Raw genomic sequence first — 18,306 nt, forward strand, 5'->3', positions numbered from 1 at the left:
TGAAGCAAGTCATTTAAATCTTATCAAAAGTAAAGAAAGAAAAAAAAGGGGGGGGAAACAGAACAAAGTCAGTTCTTCAGGAAATCTTTCACTTTAATTTTCTTTGGATTAAATTGTGTTTGAGTTTTTAAAATTAAGATGTATTTAAACCTGAGATGGTACAAGAATAGCAGTGATTTAAAGGTTGAAAAGGAGAATGATTTCAAAAGATTACAAGCTGTTTTTGAGCGTTGGCTTTGTTTGCTTTGGAACGGTGCAGGTACACTGCGTAAGTGGGTAGAACATCCTTTGACATTTTTATGACAGGTTATTATGACATTTTCATTGTCATAATAACCTGTCAATGATTACTATCTCTTCAACCCACAGACTTATCTTCTAATAGCTCAATTTGGAGCAAAGGTTTTACGTTTTACGTAATGTAAGAAGTCAAATAACTGAGGTACCACTGTTTTAATTTATAAAGTAACAAACAAATATGCAGTATGTGAGATACCAAAAATATTTTACTGAAACAGAATGTGGGAAAAGTATAAAGCAACTTGAATTCTTTTATATGGATGTGCTATTATCCACTGGATAATAACTGGGTAAGTATGTCAAACACAGTTCAGTTTAAAATAATCAATTTCAGTTCTTACTGATCACATTGATATCTGTTATCATTTATCAGACCTGGACTCTTCTTGGTCATCATCATTAGGCAGATAGTGGAGATGAGGACACGTACTGTTTCCCGTCAGGTACCACTCAAAAAACTGATCGAAGCTCTGAGGAGTCTCAAGGTCTACAGTGTTTTGCTAAAGTGATAGTTTTGAGAGTTGTTTTATATAAATGTATAAACAATTTGTTTTCATTGGCTGTATATAAAAGCTAGATGTTGTCACCATAAAGTGACCCATTTGAAGCTTTAAGCTGCCACTATGTTTATTGTTTCCATTCAGGAGTGTTTATGTTTCAAAAAGCTGTGTGCTAAGTTATCAGCAATTTGATTGATATATGATGATAGTGCTATGTAACTGACTAAGAAGAAAATCTGAATTTTCATATGAACTTGTTACAAATACAAAGCCTCTAATCCTTGAATGCCTTTCCTTAACAATAAAACTTCAATAGAACTCTGCTTTTCGGCAACAAAGTTATCTTTTATTTCATACAATTAAACACAAAAATTATGAGCAAATAATTTTTTAACCACTTAAAGAACTTTGTCATACTATATCTCAAAACCAGCTCTTTCTTCAGGCTGGCTTGAGCGTCTATACAGCTCTGACCTTTCCCTTCTTGTCCATCAGTCCTGGAAGCATTAGAGCCTGAGACAGATGTGCTCTGAAGAGCTGTGGATGAATGTATGCACCCCTGTGAACTCCAGCCATGGCATCTTCATGCGAGTTTATAGAATATTGATTCAGATGCCCGTCCAACTCATAGATAGAAGTGATGATCTGCTGAGCTCATATGGTGCCTTTTGAGGGAAGATTTATGGGATATTATATGTAACTAGCAGATCAGTCTGGACAGAATAAAACTGCAAAATAATGGGATGCTGCAGAGATTTCTCACTGACCTGACTTTGTAAAAGACGCAAGACATTGCTGTTTCTTATTTCAAAACTCTGAAGAGAGTCTATGTATACTGGCCAGAAACGACGGCTATTCAGATTTAATTTAAGTCAGGTCAGATTTCTCACTGACCTGACTTTGGATAAGACACGAGGAACACATCTTTTATTTCAAAACTCTGAAGAGAGTCTATGTGCTCGGGAGTTGTGTGACTGGCCAGGAAGTTGAAGTTATTATACCTGCACAGACGATCACTGATCAACTCGATCTTAGTTGTGAATCACACAAACGGATAAGGGGAAGAGAGACAGTTTTTGTTGTTCTTCACCCCATGTGAATGAATGAATGTGAATGTACATTCTTTTAGAGGTACTATAGTTAATGTTAAACTAAAGTGTTAAGCATTTATGTTTTACTTTTACTAGAAAATGTGTTCGTTTGACCTATGCTGTGCCCCGACTACTGCATTATAATGCTGCTGCTGGAAGATTGGCTTGACGATAGAAGGCTGTTCTCATTTAAAACCACAAATGGAGTTACATTAAAAGACTCTCAAAACCTGACATACCTGTGTTTGAAACATGAAATTTTATTCCAGACAGCTATATAAAGATGAATAATGTGGAGTTTAGTCCATCTTTGGATCAGTTTACTTGTGTAAGAAGAGTTTCTCACAGATAAATCCAAATGTTACTCTTGGGATCACGGATCAGAGCGTTGTTGTGTGAAAATCAAATTTACATTTTGCAGCCCTGATGTTGAGAAAATCTTCAGTAATGTTCAGAAAAAGAAGTCCCATTAAAGAAATAAGATTGTTATTTTTAATAGACTATTAGCTTACACTAACATGTGTTAACAAGCTGTATTTCACATATTAATTAAATGATATTCAGTGGATGCCATTTATAGGTCTGAGGTTTGATTCTGTATAGGATTAAATAAAGGAAGAATGTCATGCTGAACCACACTTTAACCAAAATAACACTGCAATTGCACCATTTCTTTTTGTAATGTTTTGTTTGTTACCAAAGTAGGATCCTTTCCTTTTAATTCTTCTACACAAATGAATAAGATACTTCTGTCTTGGCTGCTGACTCATGGGAAGAGAAATCACTTGTAGGTTAATCAAAGGTCAGACTTTCTTCATGGCAAAAGCACATTTATTTCAAGAATTTTCTTCTATTTGAAGGTCAGGACATACTGTCAAAAGTGATGTGATTAAAAAAAATCAATAGTTAATGACTATTCAGAAATTATGAGAATCCAAAGTGCCGTGTACTGGTTTCAGACATGTCAGATATGTTGACTGATTTACATTCTACTGTTGATTCCTGGAATCATGATCTACGTAACATGAATCAATCTTGGGTAAACAAACATTAATCATTTGTTGTTTTTTTGAAAATTAAAATAGCAGAAAAACACATTTTAAGGCTTTCCAATGAATGAAATCAATGCTTTTAAAACTCCTGGGAGACCCTGAAGAGCTGCTCTGCTTATTCCCAGATGAACTTTAAAGGCAAATCACCAAGTTTCTCCTGAAGGATTTGATCCACTCTTTCACTCTGTGCAACAGTCAGTGTGTTCTTCCAGTCTCCAATCTGACCTGTAATGAAAACAAAAACACAACACCTGATACACTGATATCACATTTTTCTGCACAGCAGCTGCAGGTCTGTTACGTTACCTTTGCGCAAGAATTTTCCACTGAACTGCTCTGGTGGAATGTGCTCATAGTTTGCTTTCGAGTCCTTCTTCATGTTCTCAAACTTAGCTTTTTCCACAACTTGACTGATGGTGGCTTCAGTCAGGTCTTTCCCTAAGAAGTTGCAGATCTTCTTCACTGATCCTTTCAGGTCCTGAAAGAAAAGCAGGAAGGCAAGAGAAAAAGAACCTTAAACTCAGCCAGATATTTTGTTTGAGTTTTTTAATGAACAACAAAAGTTTGAAGAAACATCTTACCAAAATCATTTCCTCGTAGGTCAGGAAGAGGATGTTGTACTGGTCTCTGTTTAAATACCACTCCCTGATGTGGTCAAACCAGGATGACGCATAAACTGTATATTGGCATAATGCATCCAGTTATTTGGCATTCTCATTTAATTGAGTTTACACACACACACACACACACACACACAAAATGGTGCCTGTGCTAACATACTAGCACAGCACCACAAAGTCACTAAACTGGTACCACTGTTGTCTCACACTAAAACCTTCACGTCAAGTCTTTCAAACATGTAGAGCTGCGAGATGAATCACATGACTGAAAAGACAAAACATTTAGAGATATAGATTTCTTTAAACATTGATTGATCGCCGTTTTTGTCCGCGACTCTTGGTTGCATTGCGTGCCTTGGACCCGGTGGATTCCTGGTTGATTCCTGTTGTTGAGTCTTTCAAAAATGGTCCTGCAAATCTCTTTCCTCTACGACATTTACACTGGCGCGGAGTTGACAAGAAAAACCTTCGACAGGTGGATCTGCTTGCTAATGCGTTGGAAGTTTTGGACCCAGTTCCTCTCAGGCTGGGTGTAATAACTACCAGGTCGGTGGCAAATAAGACCTTCATATTGAAGGATTTTTTTCTTTCTCGTGTTTTGGATTTGCTCTTCCTGACTGAAACCTGGATTTCTCCCGGTGAGTTGAGCGGTTTCATTGAACTAGTACCTGCTGACTGTACCTTTTTTAATGTTCCGAGAGCTGCTGGTCACGGAGGAGGGCTTGCTGCTGTTTTTAAGGCTCACTTGGACTTGAAGCAGCTTTTCCCTTCGTCTCACTACACCAGTTTTGAACTCTGTTTATGTAAACTGGGCCACTCGCATTCGTTGTTATGTGCGATTGTTTATCGCCCCCCGAAATATAACAAGGTCTTCTTATCCGAGTTCTCAGAGTTTCTTGCTGACTGTGCCTCACGGTATGACCAGATCCTCCTGCTTGGTGATTTTAACATACACTTTTGCTGTCTGGGGAAGCCTCTGGCCAAGGACTTCCTTGCCTTAGTGAACTCTTTTAATTTTGTCCCATCTGTTAGTGGTGCCACTCAAGAACGTGGTCACCAGTGTTGGTCAAGTTACTTGAAAAAAGTAATCAGTAACTAATTACTGATTACTTCCCCAAAAAGTAATCCCGTTACTTTACTGATTACTTGTTTTCAAAAGTAATTAATTACTTAGTTACTTAGTTACTTTTTAAAAACACGATTTACAACCTGAATAGGTGATAAAGCGATAGATCTTTCAGCCCAATTCTACTTTTTCTGCATAATCCATCATACAAAATGTAATCAATGGAAAAGTCTCCTTTTTTAAAACTTGTTTTAACAGTTTTAATCTTTTAACTTTATGCATCAAGCAAAAATTAAATTATATGCAACATTCACTGACTGGAAGAAATTAGTTTAACATTTAAACCTATTTTCTGCACATTCCAGCACATAAAATAAAATATTTTTTGTGTTTACACTCACTCTTTCAAATAGATGCAAGTAAAACACAGCAGAAAATAAATAAAATCAAAGACTAGCGATCCTGTTGCTCTATTTTCACTTGTAAAGCAGGAGTGGTGTAGGTGGAGGTTTGCCCTGGTGCAAGTGTGCCGCAGCGGTCAGTGGAAGAATCCGCGAGTTTCTATGTGAATTTCCCATTATGTCGTTGCGCACTCGGTGCTTGTTTAGGGGTTTTTTTCGCTGTAAAAATAAGTTTTCTTCCCATGCACAACGGACGCTAATGTTTTTGTCACTTTTTATGGAATCAAACTCAAAGTAAGTAGTCAGTACTTCCACGCTTTAAACGCTGCACGCTCATACTCTTTCCTGCACTCGATATATGATCCATTGTTGATCTGCATACAGCTGTTGTCACCAACGTCGCACTCGGTTGCGTCATTGTCATGAGACATTCTCGCAAAAAAAATCACGGTTTTAGTAACGCAGCGTTCCTACGGGAAAGTAACGGTAATCTAATTACCTTTTTTGCAATAGTAATCCCTTACTTTACTCGTTACTTGAAAAAAGTAATCAGATTACAGTAACACGTAACGCGTTACTACCCATCTCTGGTGGTCACACACTGGACTTAGTTTTATCTCATGGTTTATCTGTTTGCAATGTACGTGTTGAAGATGCAGTTTTCTCTGATCATATGCCTATCTTATTTGATATTGCTCCTGCTAATGCTTTTGCAAATCAGGCTGCACCTGTTCGATGTTATCGTGCCTTTGGCTCTGATTATGCTGAGCGGTTTTCTATACTGTTTGAAAAATTAATGTCTTATGCCCCTGACTTGCCCACTGCAGATGACCTACTTTTGTATTTTGACTTTGCTTGTAAATCTGTGCTTGATGTTGTTGCCCCTTTGAGACTAAGAAAATGTAAATCTAAGACTAGTCCATGGTTAACAGATCGTACCCAAGCTATTAGAAGACAATGTAGGAAATGTGAAAGACAGTGGAAAAAAGATAGATTGCATGTCTCCCTGGAAGCCCTAAAGATTAGTTGGAAAACTTATCAGAGGGCAGTTAAGGCCGATAAACACTCCTACTTTTCTCAACTTATTTCGGCCAACTCTCATAACCCTCGTGTTTTATACAATACTAGAAATTCTGTACTTAACTTGGAGGGTTATGACCTGTTGCTGTCCTCTGAGGCTATGTGCAATAAGTTTATTACCTGTTTTGTGGACAAGATTGCTAGCCTGAGGCCTCTGATCCCACCTATTGTTGATCCGGCCATGCATGCTCCTTGCTCAAGCCTATTCTCTGCTTTTGCACCGATTTCTCTGCGTGATTTAGAGGAGTTGGTGCTACATGCTAAGCCCTGTGGCTCCCCGAACAATGCTGTTACTCCCTGCTTTCTCCAAAAAGTATTTCCCATCATTGGACCTTATATCCTGAAAATTATCAATACTAGTCTGTTAACCGGTCAAGTTCCTAATGGGTTTAAACATGCAGTCATACACCCCTTACTTAAGAAACCTGGCCTTGATAGTTCTATTATGTCAAATTTTAGACCTATCTCCAAGCTTCCCTTTTTAAGCAAGATCTTGGAGAGGATTGTACATACCCAGCTGTTGGATTATTTGAATAACTCGCAACTGTCTTCCAATCTGGTTTTAAGCCCTTTCACAGTACGGAGACAGCTCTTGTTAAAGTTATGAATGACATTCTTGTTGCTACTGATCGTGGTAAATATTCTGTGCTTGTGTTATTGGACATGACAGCTGCATTTGACACAGTGGACCATGACCTGCTGATCTCCCGCTTACACCACTGTGTGGGAATTTCTGATTTGGCATTATCATGGATAAAATCATAGCTTTCCAAAAGGAGTTTTTGTGTCAAGCTGGGGCTGGCCGCTTCCTCTGTGGCCCCTCTGCTTTTGGGTGTGCCCCAGGGATCTATCCTTGGGCCATTATTTTTCTCGCTGTATTTACTCCCCCTTGGTGCGATTTTTCGTAAACACGGAGTGTCATTTCATTTGTATGCCGATGACTGTCAGCTTTATTTACCTTTTAGTCATTTGGATACCTCCCCATGTCAATCACTGCTTGACTGTCTCAGCGATATAAAATTATGGATGGCAAATAATTTTTTGAATTTTAATGGTCGCAAAACGGAAGCAATTTTATATGGCCCACATCGCTCCAGATTCTCCAGATGTTGATTTTGGTGATTTGACCTCTCATCTGAAAAGTTCAATCACTAATCTTGGTGTTAAACTTGATTCTGCGCTTACTTTTGAAGGTCATGTAAATGGGGTGGTAAAATCAGCTTTTTATCACTTCAGACGCCTGTCGAAGGTTAAGCCTTTCCTTTCCAAACCCAAATTTGGAAACTCTTATTCATGCTTTTATCACCTCATGTCTGGACTATTGTAATTCCCTTTTAATAGGGGTCAGGTCGGGCATCTTGTCACGCCTGCAGTTAGTGCAAAATGCAGCGGCACGATTTTTAACCGGTAGTAGGAAATTCGATCACATCACTCTGGTTCTCGCTTCCTTGCATTGGCTTCCCATTGAATTTAGGGTTCGTTTTAAAGTCCTTTTATTGGATTTTAAATCTTTAAATGGTCTGGCTCCTGTCTACTTATCTGACTTGCTGAAGCCACATGTTCCTCCTTGCTCGCTCCGTTCAGCTGAGCAGCTGTTGCTGTCGGTCCCTAAGTCACGGCTGAAATACAGAGGAGACCGAGCATTTTCAATTGCGGCTCCGATGCTCTGGAATAACCTTCCCCTCCAAATTAGATAAGCGTCATCAGTGCAGGTCTTTAAGTCCAGATTGAAAACCTAATTTTATTCCCTGGCTTTTAACTCTGTAGGAAACTGACACCTTCTTATTTATTTTATTGTATGTAATGATTTTATGGTATGTTTAATTTGGTAGTTGTTTTGATCTGTGTTGTTCAGCATTTTGGTCTGCCTGGTGTGTTCTTAAAGTGTTATACAAATAAACAATGATGATGATAATAAACAGTTTTATTTGTTTCTGTCTGCTGTCTATGGTGCATGGCCCATGGTCATGATAATCTATCAATAATTCTTCCTCGACGATTCTCAAATATTTATGTGAATAAAGGTATGACAGGATTAGAGGATGAGAGTGTGGGGAGTGAGTTGGAGGGTGGGGTGGGCTGCTTTTAACCATGTAAAGCACTTTGTGCTACTTTTTTTTTTTGTATGAAAAGTGCTTTATAAATAAAGATTGATTGATTGATTAGCGAATCAATTCAGTTCTATTTGTATAGTCACCTAAAGGCAAATGTTATTGCCATTTGAATGAAAAATAACCTTAGAGATCAAATGTGTCTACAAACAACTGAAATCTGCAGTTAAGCCAAACAAGCCAAATAATTAGAATTTTTAACGCAAAATCTGTTACTAAAAGTAACTAATGAAGAAACAGTACATGTCAATTTATTAATATATGTCAAAATGTTACTTCGTATATTTTTATACATACATATACACATACATGTGTACATGTAAATATACATATATATATATATATATATATATATATATGTAAATATACATATACATATATATATATATATATATATATATATATACACACATACATATATATATATATATATATACAGGGAGTGCAGAATTATTAGGCAAGTTGTATTTTTGAGGAATAATTTTATTATTGAACAACAACCATGTTCTCAATGAACCCAAAAAACTCATTAATATCAAAGCTGAATGTTTTTGGAAGTAGTTTTTAGTTTGTTTTTAGTTTTAGCTATTTTAGGGGGATATCTGTGTGTGCAGGTGACTATTACTGTGCATAATTATTAGGCAACTTAACAAAAAACAAATATATACCCATTTCAATTATTTATTTTTACCAGTGAAACCAATATAACATCTCCACATTCACAAATATACATTTCTGACATTCAAAAACAAAACAAAAACAAATCAGCCACCAATATAGCCACCTTTCTTTGCAAGGACACTCAAAAGCCTGCCATCCATGGATTCTGTCAGTGTTTTGATCTGTTCACCATCAACATTGCGTGCAGCAGCAACCACAGCCTCCCAGACACCGTTCAGAGAGGTGTACTGTTTTCGCTCCTTGTAAATCTCACATTTGATGATGGACCACAGGTTCTCAATGGGGTTCAGATCAGGTGAACAAGGAGGCCATGTCATTAGTTTTTCTTCTTTTATACCCTTTCTTGCCAGCCACGCTGTGGAGTACTTGGACGCGTGTGATGGAGCATTGTCCTGCATGAAAATCATGTTTTTCTTGAAGGATGCAGACTTCTTCCTGTACCACTGCTTGAAGAAGGTGTCTTCCAGAAACTGGCAGTAGGACTGGGAGTTGAGCTTAACTCCATCCTCAACCCGAAAAGGCCCCACAAGCTCATCTTTGATGATACCAGCCCAAACCAGTACTCCACCTCCACCTTGCTGGCGTCTGAGTCGGACTGGAGCTCTCTGCCCTTTACCAATCCAGCCACGGGCCCATCCATCTGGCCCATCAAGACTCACTCTCATTTCATCAGTCCATAAAACCTTAGAAAAACCAGTCTTGAGATATTTCTTGGCCCAGTCTTGACGTTTCAGCTTGTCTGTCTTGTTCAGTGGTGGTCGTCTTTCAGCCTTTCTTACCTTGGCCATGTCTCTGAGTATTGCACACCTTGTGCTTTTGGGCTCTCCAGTGATGTTGCAGCTCTGAAATATGGCCAAACTGGTGGCAAGTGGCATCTTGGCAGCTGCACGCTTGACTTTTCTCAGTTCGTGGGCAGTTATTTTGCGCCTTGGTTTTTCCACACGCTTCTTGCGACCCTGTTGACTATTTTGAATGAAACGCTTGATTGTTCGATGTAGGGCTGGGCCATATTATACCGTTCACGGTAATACCGGTATAATGTTAGGCAACGATAGGAAAATGAAATATCGCGATAGAATGAGTAAAACGCGCATGCGCAGTGCCTTTGTTTTCATACGTACATGGCCGATTGTTGAGTGAAACAGATGAACCAGAATTGGTTTGTAAAAATGGTGCAACTTCAGTGATGTGGAACTGGTTTGGTGTTTGTCCGTCAGATACACGACAAAGCACATTTTTTTGCAGAACATGCAAGCGGCCGTCGTTATTGTCGTATTTGTCGGACTAAGATGCTCTTAAGTCTGGGAGTAATCTGGGTCCTAAACTCCGTCTCTTCAGGTCAAACGAACACTGCAGCATCACTGAGAGTTAAAAACTGTGTAAATTCTTTCATCTTTAATAAAACAATCAGCATTGCTGCTTTGCCAGGTGTAACTATGAAGTTTAACTTCCAGGCATCCATGAAAACAAAATTTATTACATTACGGAGTTAGAAGTTAGCAGGAAGCTAGCGGAAGTTAGCTCGCTAGTTTCGCTAGTTACCTAAGCATGATATAGCATGTTCTGACTGAGAGATTTCTGAAAAAATTCAAATGTATAGCTCTGCTATCACTTCCAACATAAATGAAGACAGGAAACTAAACAGCAATGACGTTTGTAGGGTTACTGAAGTTGGGCTAGCTGGTATATAATGATGTGCTACGTGATCGCTAGCGACACAGCTATGTTAGCATAGCATAAACAGTGAAGCTGGAGGACGAACACTAACACTTTTACACTTATAAAAGTTAACGTTAAAGTTCCTGATAGTTAGCGACAAATGCAATCGCATGGCAGGATGCTGTAAACGGACCAAACTTCAGTCAGGAGAACAACTGAGATAATCCATCCACAATACAAGGTTAGTCATTAATATACTGCAACAACATGGGAATAGAGCAGCTGCCAGAGAATTCAATTCAATTCAATTTTATTTATATAGTGCCAAATCACAACAAAAGTCGCCTCATCAATTTGCATTAATGAATCGATGGTACAGAAGTGGAGGAAGCAAGAAGAATGAGTTTAATAAAGTTTGATTTATCTGACTGCTTTGTTTCGCTTAATGTGCCTTATAATCCCGTGCACCTTATGGTCCGAAAAATACGTACTGCACACTGCAGTTTAATGTTGCAAAGCACCTCTTTTTAACTTCAGTGGATATTATACATGGTTATGCTCAGGATATGTCAGCCCATTTCTACTGGAAATGCCTTTTGGTTAAACTTTCAGCAAGGAATTTGCATTTGCACTGTTAAATTTTTATAAAGCTTTAATGTACATAAAAACCAGCTTCTTGTTTAAGTGAAAATAAATGGAAGGTTGTCTTTTTGCGCTAGTAATGTTGTGGAGTTGTATTTTGTCTCGCATCAATTATATCGTCAGTTATATCGTTATCGCAAATTTTCAAATATATATCGTGATAAATATTTTTGGCTATATCGCCCTGCTCTAGTTCGATGATCACGCTTCAGAAGCTTTGCAATTTTGAGACTGCTGCATCCCTCTGCAAGATATCTCACTATTTTTGACTTTTCTGAGCCTGTCAAGTCCTTCTTTTGGCCCATTTTTCCAAAGGAAAGGAAGTTGCCTAATAATTATGCACACCTGATGTAGGGTGTTGATGTCATTAGACCACACCCCTTCTCATTACAGAGATGCACATCACCTAATATGCTTAATTGGTAGTAGGCTTTCGAGCCTATACAGCTTGGAGTAAGACAACATGCATGAAGAGGATGATGTGGACAAAATACTCATTTGCCTAATAATTCTGCACTCCCTGTATATATATATATATATATATATATATATACACTAGGGGTGCAACGATACACAAAATTCACGGTTCGGTTCGATACTTTGGTGTCACGGTTCGATATTTTTTCGATACATTTTTAATTTGTCATTTATTCAAATTATAAATATATATTTTAACTCAAAAGTACAGTTTTTAAATTTAATTCTAACCCTTGTGCGTGTTTTTTATTTTGACAGCGAATGCGCACCTGCGGACCACTTATGTGCAGCCCTGGTTATTTAGCTCATCATATTGCAGCCACAGAAATTATTTTGTCCATGAAACCATAAAGCTGCACTTTCTTTTTGCCTTATAGTCTGATTTGTCATAACTTTTCCGTTTTGTGGTAAGCTTTTCTTTGGCTGTCACTTCTTCACCCTGACCTGTCTTATTTGGCTCAGCAGAACTAAAATATATATCCTGCTGCTTTTACACACGCACTCACATAAGCTCAGCGATTCTCTGCGCGATCAACCTCTCACATGTTTAAGCTGCGGGAGATTTCACTTGTCATGTTTGCGTAGTAAGCTAACGATTAATAAGACGATGTCAGAGGAATTGGTGCACAAATTATCATCACTCACAGATCAGTGCTGTCACTCTCTATACACAGTTCGCGCGATTGCAAAGTGAAAGCAAAAAAACAAGCGCAAATTCAAACGCGATTTCAATATGTCACATATTGACAGTGGCTCACCGATGCCAATGACATAATTACCCAGCTACATTTCCGAAAGAATGCAAAAGCATTGACATATATTTTTCCTTCCTACAATAGCCCGACGGGCAGGGCAGAGATAGATTTTGGTAGCCCGACTGGAAAAATCGCTAGCCCCGGGACGTCGGGCTAGCGATTTTGCGAGCCCTGTATCTGATTGAAGAATCACTCATCTTTGGAAAAGAGAGTTTATTACAGAGAAATGTCTCTTTCCAAAATAAAAGTTATACTATCCGCTTCTTCTGGGCTATATTCTCAGCAGCATATTAAACACATCAGGTCCCCATAAGGAGAATCATGTTCTAACGGCTGTCTAAATGACTCGGCTAAAGTTTGTAGCATGCATGCTTGTTTTTGTCTGCTTCCACTTGTCTTTGCACTAGGATGATGTCGGCGTAAATGTGCAGTCATATTCGTTGTGTTCCCACTAGTGCTTTCAGGTTAATCTCGTTGAAATGACCTTAACGCCACAACACGGCAAATCTCCGTTAACGAGCTACCCCTGATCGCCCCGTGCATGGGGCTAGACGGCCAACACGTTAACGAGCTAACTGCGCTAACACACTAGTTCCCACCCATGTAATTGAGCATTGCATGGCACATCCAACATACTGTTTTACTTTAGTCCATGACGCGCTTACCTTCAGGGTCATACGTCACATGAAAACCAAAATAATTCCAAACACCAGATCTGAAGGGTGGGGGGGGTTCAATTTGCCATGTTGCAAGGAGAGCTTAACTTCTGTCTCGCTAGCTTGCCCTGCGCTCTTCCTTCTGACGATGCTGTCTGTGTGGAGCGCTCAGTGGATCTGCGCTCGACAGTGCAGCCTAGGCGGAGTAGTCGAACGCAGATTCACTGAGCGCTCAACACAGACAGCATCGTCAGAAGGAAAGTTGATAAAATAAATTACAAATTTTGTATTGTTCGATACATATGCGTACCGAACCAAAAGCACTGTATCGAACGGTTCAATATCGATACGAATATCGTTGCACCCCTAATAAATAAATATATATATATATATATATATATATATATATACACACACAAATTAAAATATTACTTTATAGTAATCAGTAATTGATATATCATTATGGGGATTAAAGGTGAGGAAACTTACCGTTTCCTGTTATGTACCACTCAAAAAACTGGTCAAAACTCTCGGGAGTCTCCAGGTCTGCTAGAGCAATGCTGAAGTGATAAAAAGACACCATGTTGTCCTTTGGATTCCTCATCAAATACACGATCTGAAATATATTTAAAAAAAATTTGAATATTAAAAGTCTGTCACTTAAATGTAATAATTCACAAAAAAAAACTAAATTGAAATCTTAAATCTTAATAAACATTTTTTTAAAATGTAATAATTCACTATTTAATGTCATTAGTTTAAAAGAAAAGCAATTTAAAATTTAATGTTACAATTTGATTTCAGATAATATTTTTAAAAATTTATTTTAAAGTCTGTTTTTGAGCTTCCGTGAAGCCGAATGCTGACAACCTTCTAGCAGTTTTCTTGCCACCCGACATACGGTCCACTAAGTTGCTCAAGCAAGTTGGCACTTGGGATGCTAGTGTCACGGCTGGGGCAGAAGTTGTGTGGTGGAATGAATGAGGACCCAAGATGCAGATGGAAGTGGAGATGCAAGTGGAGATTTATTTACAGAGAGAAAACCAAGGTGAGGGCAGAACAGAACATAAACCTAAACTGGGAAAACTAACACAAAGGGAGGACATGAGGCGAGGGGAAGAGAGACACGGAAAAAACACCAAAATAATGCAGAGTAACGCAGAAGCTTCACAGAGAAACACAGAGGACTGGAACTAATGGGCATAACGAGACACAGATGTACAAAGTAAAACAGGAAACACACAGACTGCTTTACAACACAAAACTCGGGGACCCGAGCAGAGCACAGAGGGAGACACAGGTTGGGATAATAAACATGACAACCAAACCCAAAGAACTAATACAAAATCAGAATAAACTAGAAAATAATAATAATAAACTCAAAGCGCTGGGTCACCGACCCAGAACCATGACAGCTAGATTCTCTTCCTCTATCTATCTCCTCTATCTGAAATCAAACAGAATCATTAAAAATAAAACAAATGCTAGTGCTAGCTTTTTGGACCTGGGACCATGTGTTTGTGTAAAAGTGTATGATAAAAATGACCCTCAGATTCCTTGATTTATGACCCCAGAGGATCATTGTTTTAATTCTTACCGAACATAAAACAACATTTGTTTTGAAGATCAACCACTCTATTTTCATTTGCTAGGATTTCCTGGTTTCTAAAAGCTACCAGTAGTCAAAGTGCAAGCCTCAAAAACTGAACTTCAGTGACCAATAGGTAACATCACAAAAAATTAAATTAATCTTCACAAGTACAAATTTAATTTGCTTTATTTTTGCAACAATAAGTAATCAAATGCTTTTAACTTTCTCAAACTTCAATACTGTCTCTTTCTTCAATAAGATTTCAACTTCTATAAAGTACTGACTTTTGGCTTCTTCTCCTTCACTCCTGGAGGCATGATGTGTACAGGGAGATGCGAGGCGAAGAGTCGTGGAGAGGGAAGAAGAGCGTATTCAGCTGTCTTGTACTCCAGCCACGGCATCCTCTCAATGTTGATTGAATATTTAGTCTGATAGCTATGCATTTCGTGGATGGAAATGATGATCTGCTGAGCCCATACAGTACCTGATGTGGGGAAAGACATTAGAGATCAGTCTGGCCAGCACAAAACAGCAAATACCAACAATGTGTGAAATTTTTCACCAACCTGACTTTGGATAAGTCACAAGGAAGACATCGCTGTCTTTTATTTCAAAGCTTTCAAGGGAGTCTAGGTGCTCTGGAGTTGTAAGACTGGTCACAAAGTTGAAGTTCTTATGCCTGAACATACGGTCACTGATCCCCTCCATACTAGTTCTAAATAAGACAGATATATAAAAGAAATAGGGATGTAAAATCTGTGAATTGCTACCTTATCATGGTGGAGAGGTTTATGTGTCCCAGGGATCCCAGGGCCTATATTGTTGGGGGGCGTTTTGCCCCATGGTAGGGTCTCGCATGGCAAATTGATGCTGGGTGCAAGCCCAGACAAAGAGCAATTCAAAAACCTGTTTGAATGTGACTCTGAAATGAAGAAATGCAGTAAAATGTGTTACACTCAACACAAGCAGCACAGAAGAAAATGTTGATCCAATCAACAAATTTATTATTGTGAATGACGGACACTGAAAATGGTATTTGGATGGTTTTACAGTTGTTCAATATGGGAATAGTCTGGAGAAATAGAATTTCTCTCTCACACATCTCATGAAGGACTTCATGTCACCAATGAAACCAACTCTACTTGAAATAGAATATTTAGCTATGGCACAGACAAAACTCATAAGATTAAGTCAGCAAAAAGTACTATGAGGAAGAAATCATAGACCTGAAAAAAAATGTAACTGGTAAGAAAATCATTCAACAATCCTGCCAAAGAATTCTCATATTGCTGACCTGATCTTATAGCATATTCACCAAAAAGTCTTCACACATGCTCAGCCTTCCAGGCAAGAAGATTCCCAAAAAGTTGATTCTGTTCATCTGGATGTAGCATTTTCACATTTACATAATGACTGAAGCTTCAGTCATTATGTAAATGTACTGTTTAAAATAGGGCTGCTCGATTATGGCAAAAATGATAATCACGATTATTTTCACTGAAATTGAGATCTCGATTATTTGACGATATTTATTTAACCCTTTAAGACCTACCATAGAACCAAGTCCGCCAGAGCTTATATTATTATTATTTTTTTACATGTTGTAGTGCCAATTGTGGGAGCATTTCAAGTTGCTATACATCAATACAACTGTTATAGCCCATATTTTAATAATATGTATGCATTAAGTCCATAGTAATTACATTAATTGCAAAAAAGAAATTTAAGAGGCTTATCCCTCAAAACTTTAAATACAAAAAAGTTGTACAAAATAGTTTCCCACCACAGGAAATTTATTTTGAGTGTCTTCATAGTTTTATTTTGGAGATACAGCAATGATGCAAATTTGCAAAGAAAACAGCATGTGCATCAAAATAAACTATTTCCAGCAGTGCAATTCGAGTTCCAAGCATCCCAGAAACTATTCAGAAAAGTCAAACATGACTTATAAAAACACCAGTATAGGCTTTTAAGGCCTACAAGTAAAAAACTACATTTTCCGCGAAAATGACGTCACTTCCGGTTTCGGACAGGAAATGGCGGACATGCGACAGTTCGCGTTGACGTCTTGTTCAATGTGGGAAGTGTTATGAACAGCTGATCGGATCGGCAAAGCGTGTTTCTGGAATATTATGTTTTTGTTGCTGCAAGTGCTTTTTATGCAATTTTTGCAAAGCTTTATGTGGAAGGAAACTGTGACCTAGGACAAGCTGATGGCATAAGATGTAAGTACAACTCCTCTGGTTTCATATGCAAAACAAATTATTGCGCTAGCTTACGCGGTTCTACAGGGATTTAAAGGGTTAACAATAACAATGTATTGAATAATGACTTTAAAAAATAATATAAAATAGTGTGCAAATACTGATAACAATGCAAATGTTTGCAATATAAAAAAATAAATGAAAAATGTAAAAATCTATGTTTCTTTAACCTTGCAGTGTTGCTCTGTGGTGCAGTTACGACACCGTAGCAAAGTTTACACACTGTGTCTACTTGATCCACGTCTGACTCTGCGAATCCATAATGTTTCCACACCAATGAAGTTTTTTTTAACTTCTCTTTTCAACCAACGGCAGTCACTCTCCTCCAAATAACTTCTGCTTAGCTTTCCGAGCTTCCCTCGGGTCCTCTTAATTGTTGTGACACGTGTTCGAAATGCAGAGAGGTGCGCTCGATTTGCCACATGGAGCAGCGCGAGAGTAAAGCACGAGGGAGGGGCTAATAATCGGCTCAGTCATTTTTAATGATCGTTGAAAGCCCAGATCGTAATCGTGATTACAATTCGATTAATTGAGCAGCCCTAGTTTAAAAGCCATTCATCCACTGAACACATCCACACTATAAATGCTAATAAATAAACACTCATAATAGCAATTATCATAGCCACATTAGGAGCAATGTTAGACTTTTACCTGTGTAAATTTACATTACAAGATTACATTGTATCTTGCAACCCTTAGTAATTGTATATGTTAATATGAATTACTGAAATAATTTACTCCAAATCCTCCTTGGCCACACCTCTGTTTACCGTTAATCTGAAATAATAAATAATCACTCCCATTGTAGCTTCCCATTGTAAACAACAAAGCATAGAAACAGTCTGATAATATATGCAAACAAATTCTCAAGACTGAATACTACAAAAAGAAATTCACAAAACACATTTTTACTGAACCTGCATTACATTTAGAACCATTTTAATAGTAGAAAGGTAAGTGTTGTATTACCTGGATGTTTGCAGCAAGACCAATAGAGTGAATGTCCCGTACACCTCTTTTTATTGACATGTGTGTGCTCCGAGCCTCCACAATCTTTCACAACATTGCCACAGCATAATTTGCTGATAAGATAACATGGAGAGTCCAGAGTGCTGATTTCTTTCTTATGTTGGCATTCATTCAGAGAGTCACAGATCTCCAACTCTGGCTCTGAAGAACTGGGAGACCTCAGACTCGGAATAGTTATACAGGCACCTCTAGATTAGTTGATTGTACTTCATTAACTTTTCAAAATTAAATATGGTACACTGATTGGAGAGGGAGTTGGCAAGTTCTTACTTAGCTCAAGAAACTGTTTCAAATCTGCTTAATTAAAAACAGTAATTTTTTAATGGAAAGA

The 18,306-nt window shown here is 38.1% G+C and overlaps 1 protein-coding gene across 2 annotated transcripts; it reads right to left on the reverse strand.

Moving 5' to 3' along the window:
* Positions 1–2,962: 2,962 nt before the first annotated feature.
* On the reverse strand, positions 2,963–18,114 carry LOC120740596 (amine sulfotransferase-like). 2 transcript variants are annotated; one of them, XM_040043055.1, is made up of 7 exons: positions 17,916–18,114; positions 15,249–15,397; positions 14,967–15,166; positions 13,581–13,707; positions 3,525–3,619; positions 3,250–3,421; positions 2,963–3,168 (listed from the first exon to the last, which is right to left on the reverse strand). In XM_040043055.1, the coding sequence occupies exons 2-7, from the start codon at positions 15,388–15,390 to the stop codon at positions 3,059–3,061; spliced, it is 846 nt and encodes a 281-aa protein (XP_039898989.1). In that variant the 5' UTR covers positions 15,391–15,397; positions 17,916–18,114; the 3' UTR covers positions 2,963–3,058. The 2 variants fall into 2 exon arrangements, with proteins under 2 accessions (XP_039898989.1, XP_039898999.1); XM_040043065.1 differs by lacking the exon at positions 17,916–18,114 and having other exon boundaries at positions 15,249–16,118.
* Between the last annotated feature and the right edge of the window lie 192 nt (positions 18,115–18,306).

Source organism: Simochromis diagramma, unplaced genomic scaffold, assembly GCF_900408965.1.
Source record: "Simochromis diagramma unplaced genomic scaffold, fSimDia1.1 OVJJ01000321.1, whole genome shotgun sequence".
Taxonomy (NCBI): Eukaryota; Metazoa; Chordata; class Actinopteri; order Cichliformes; family Cichlidae; genus Simochromis; species Simochromis diagramma.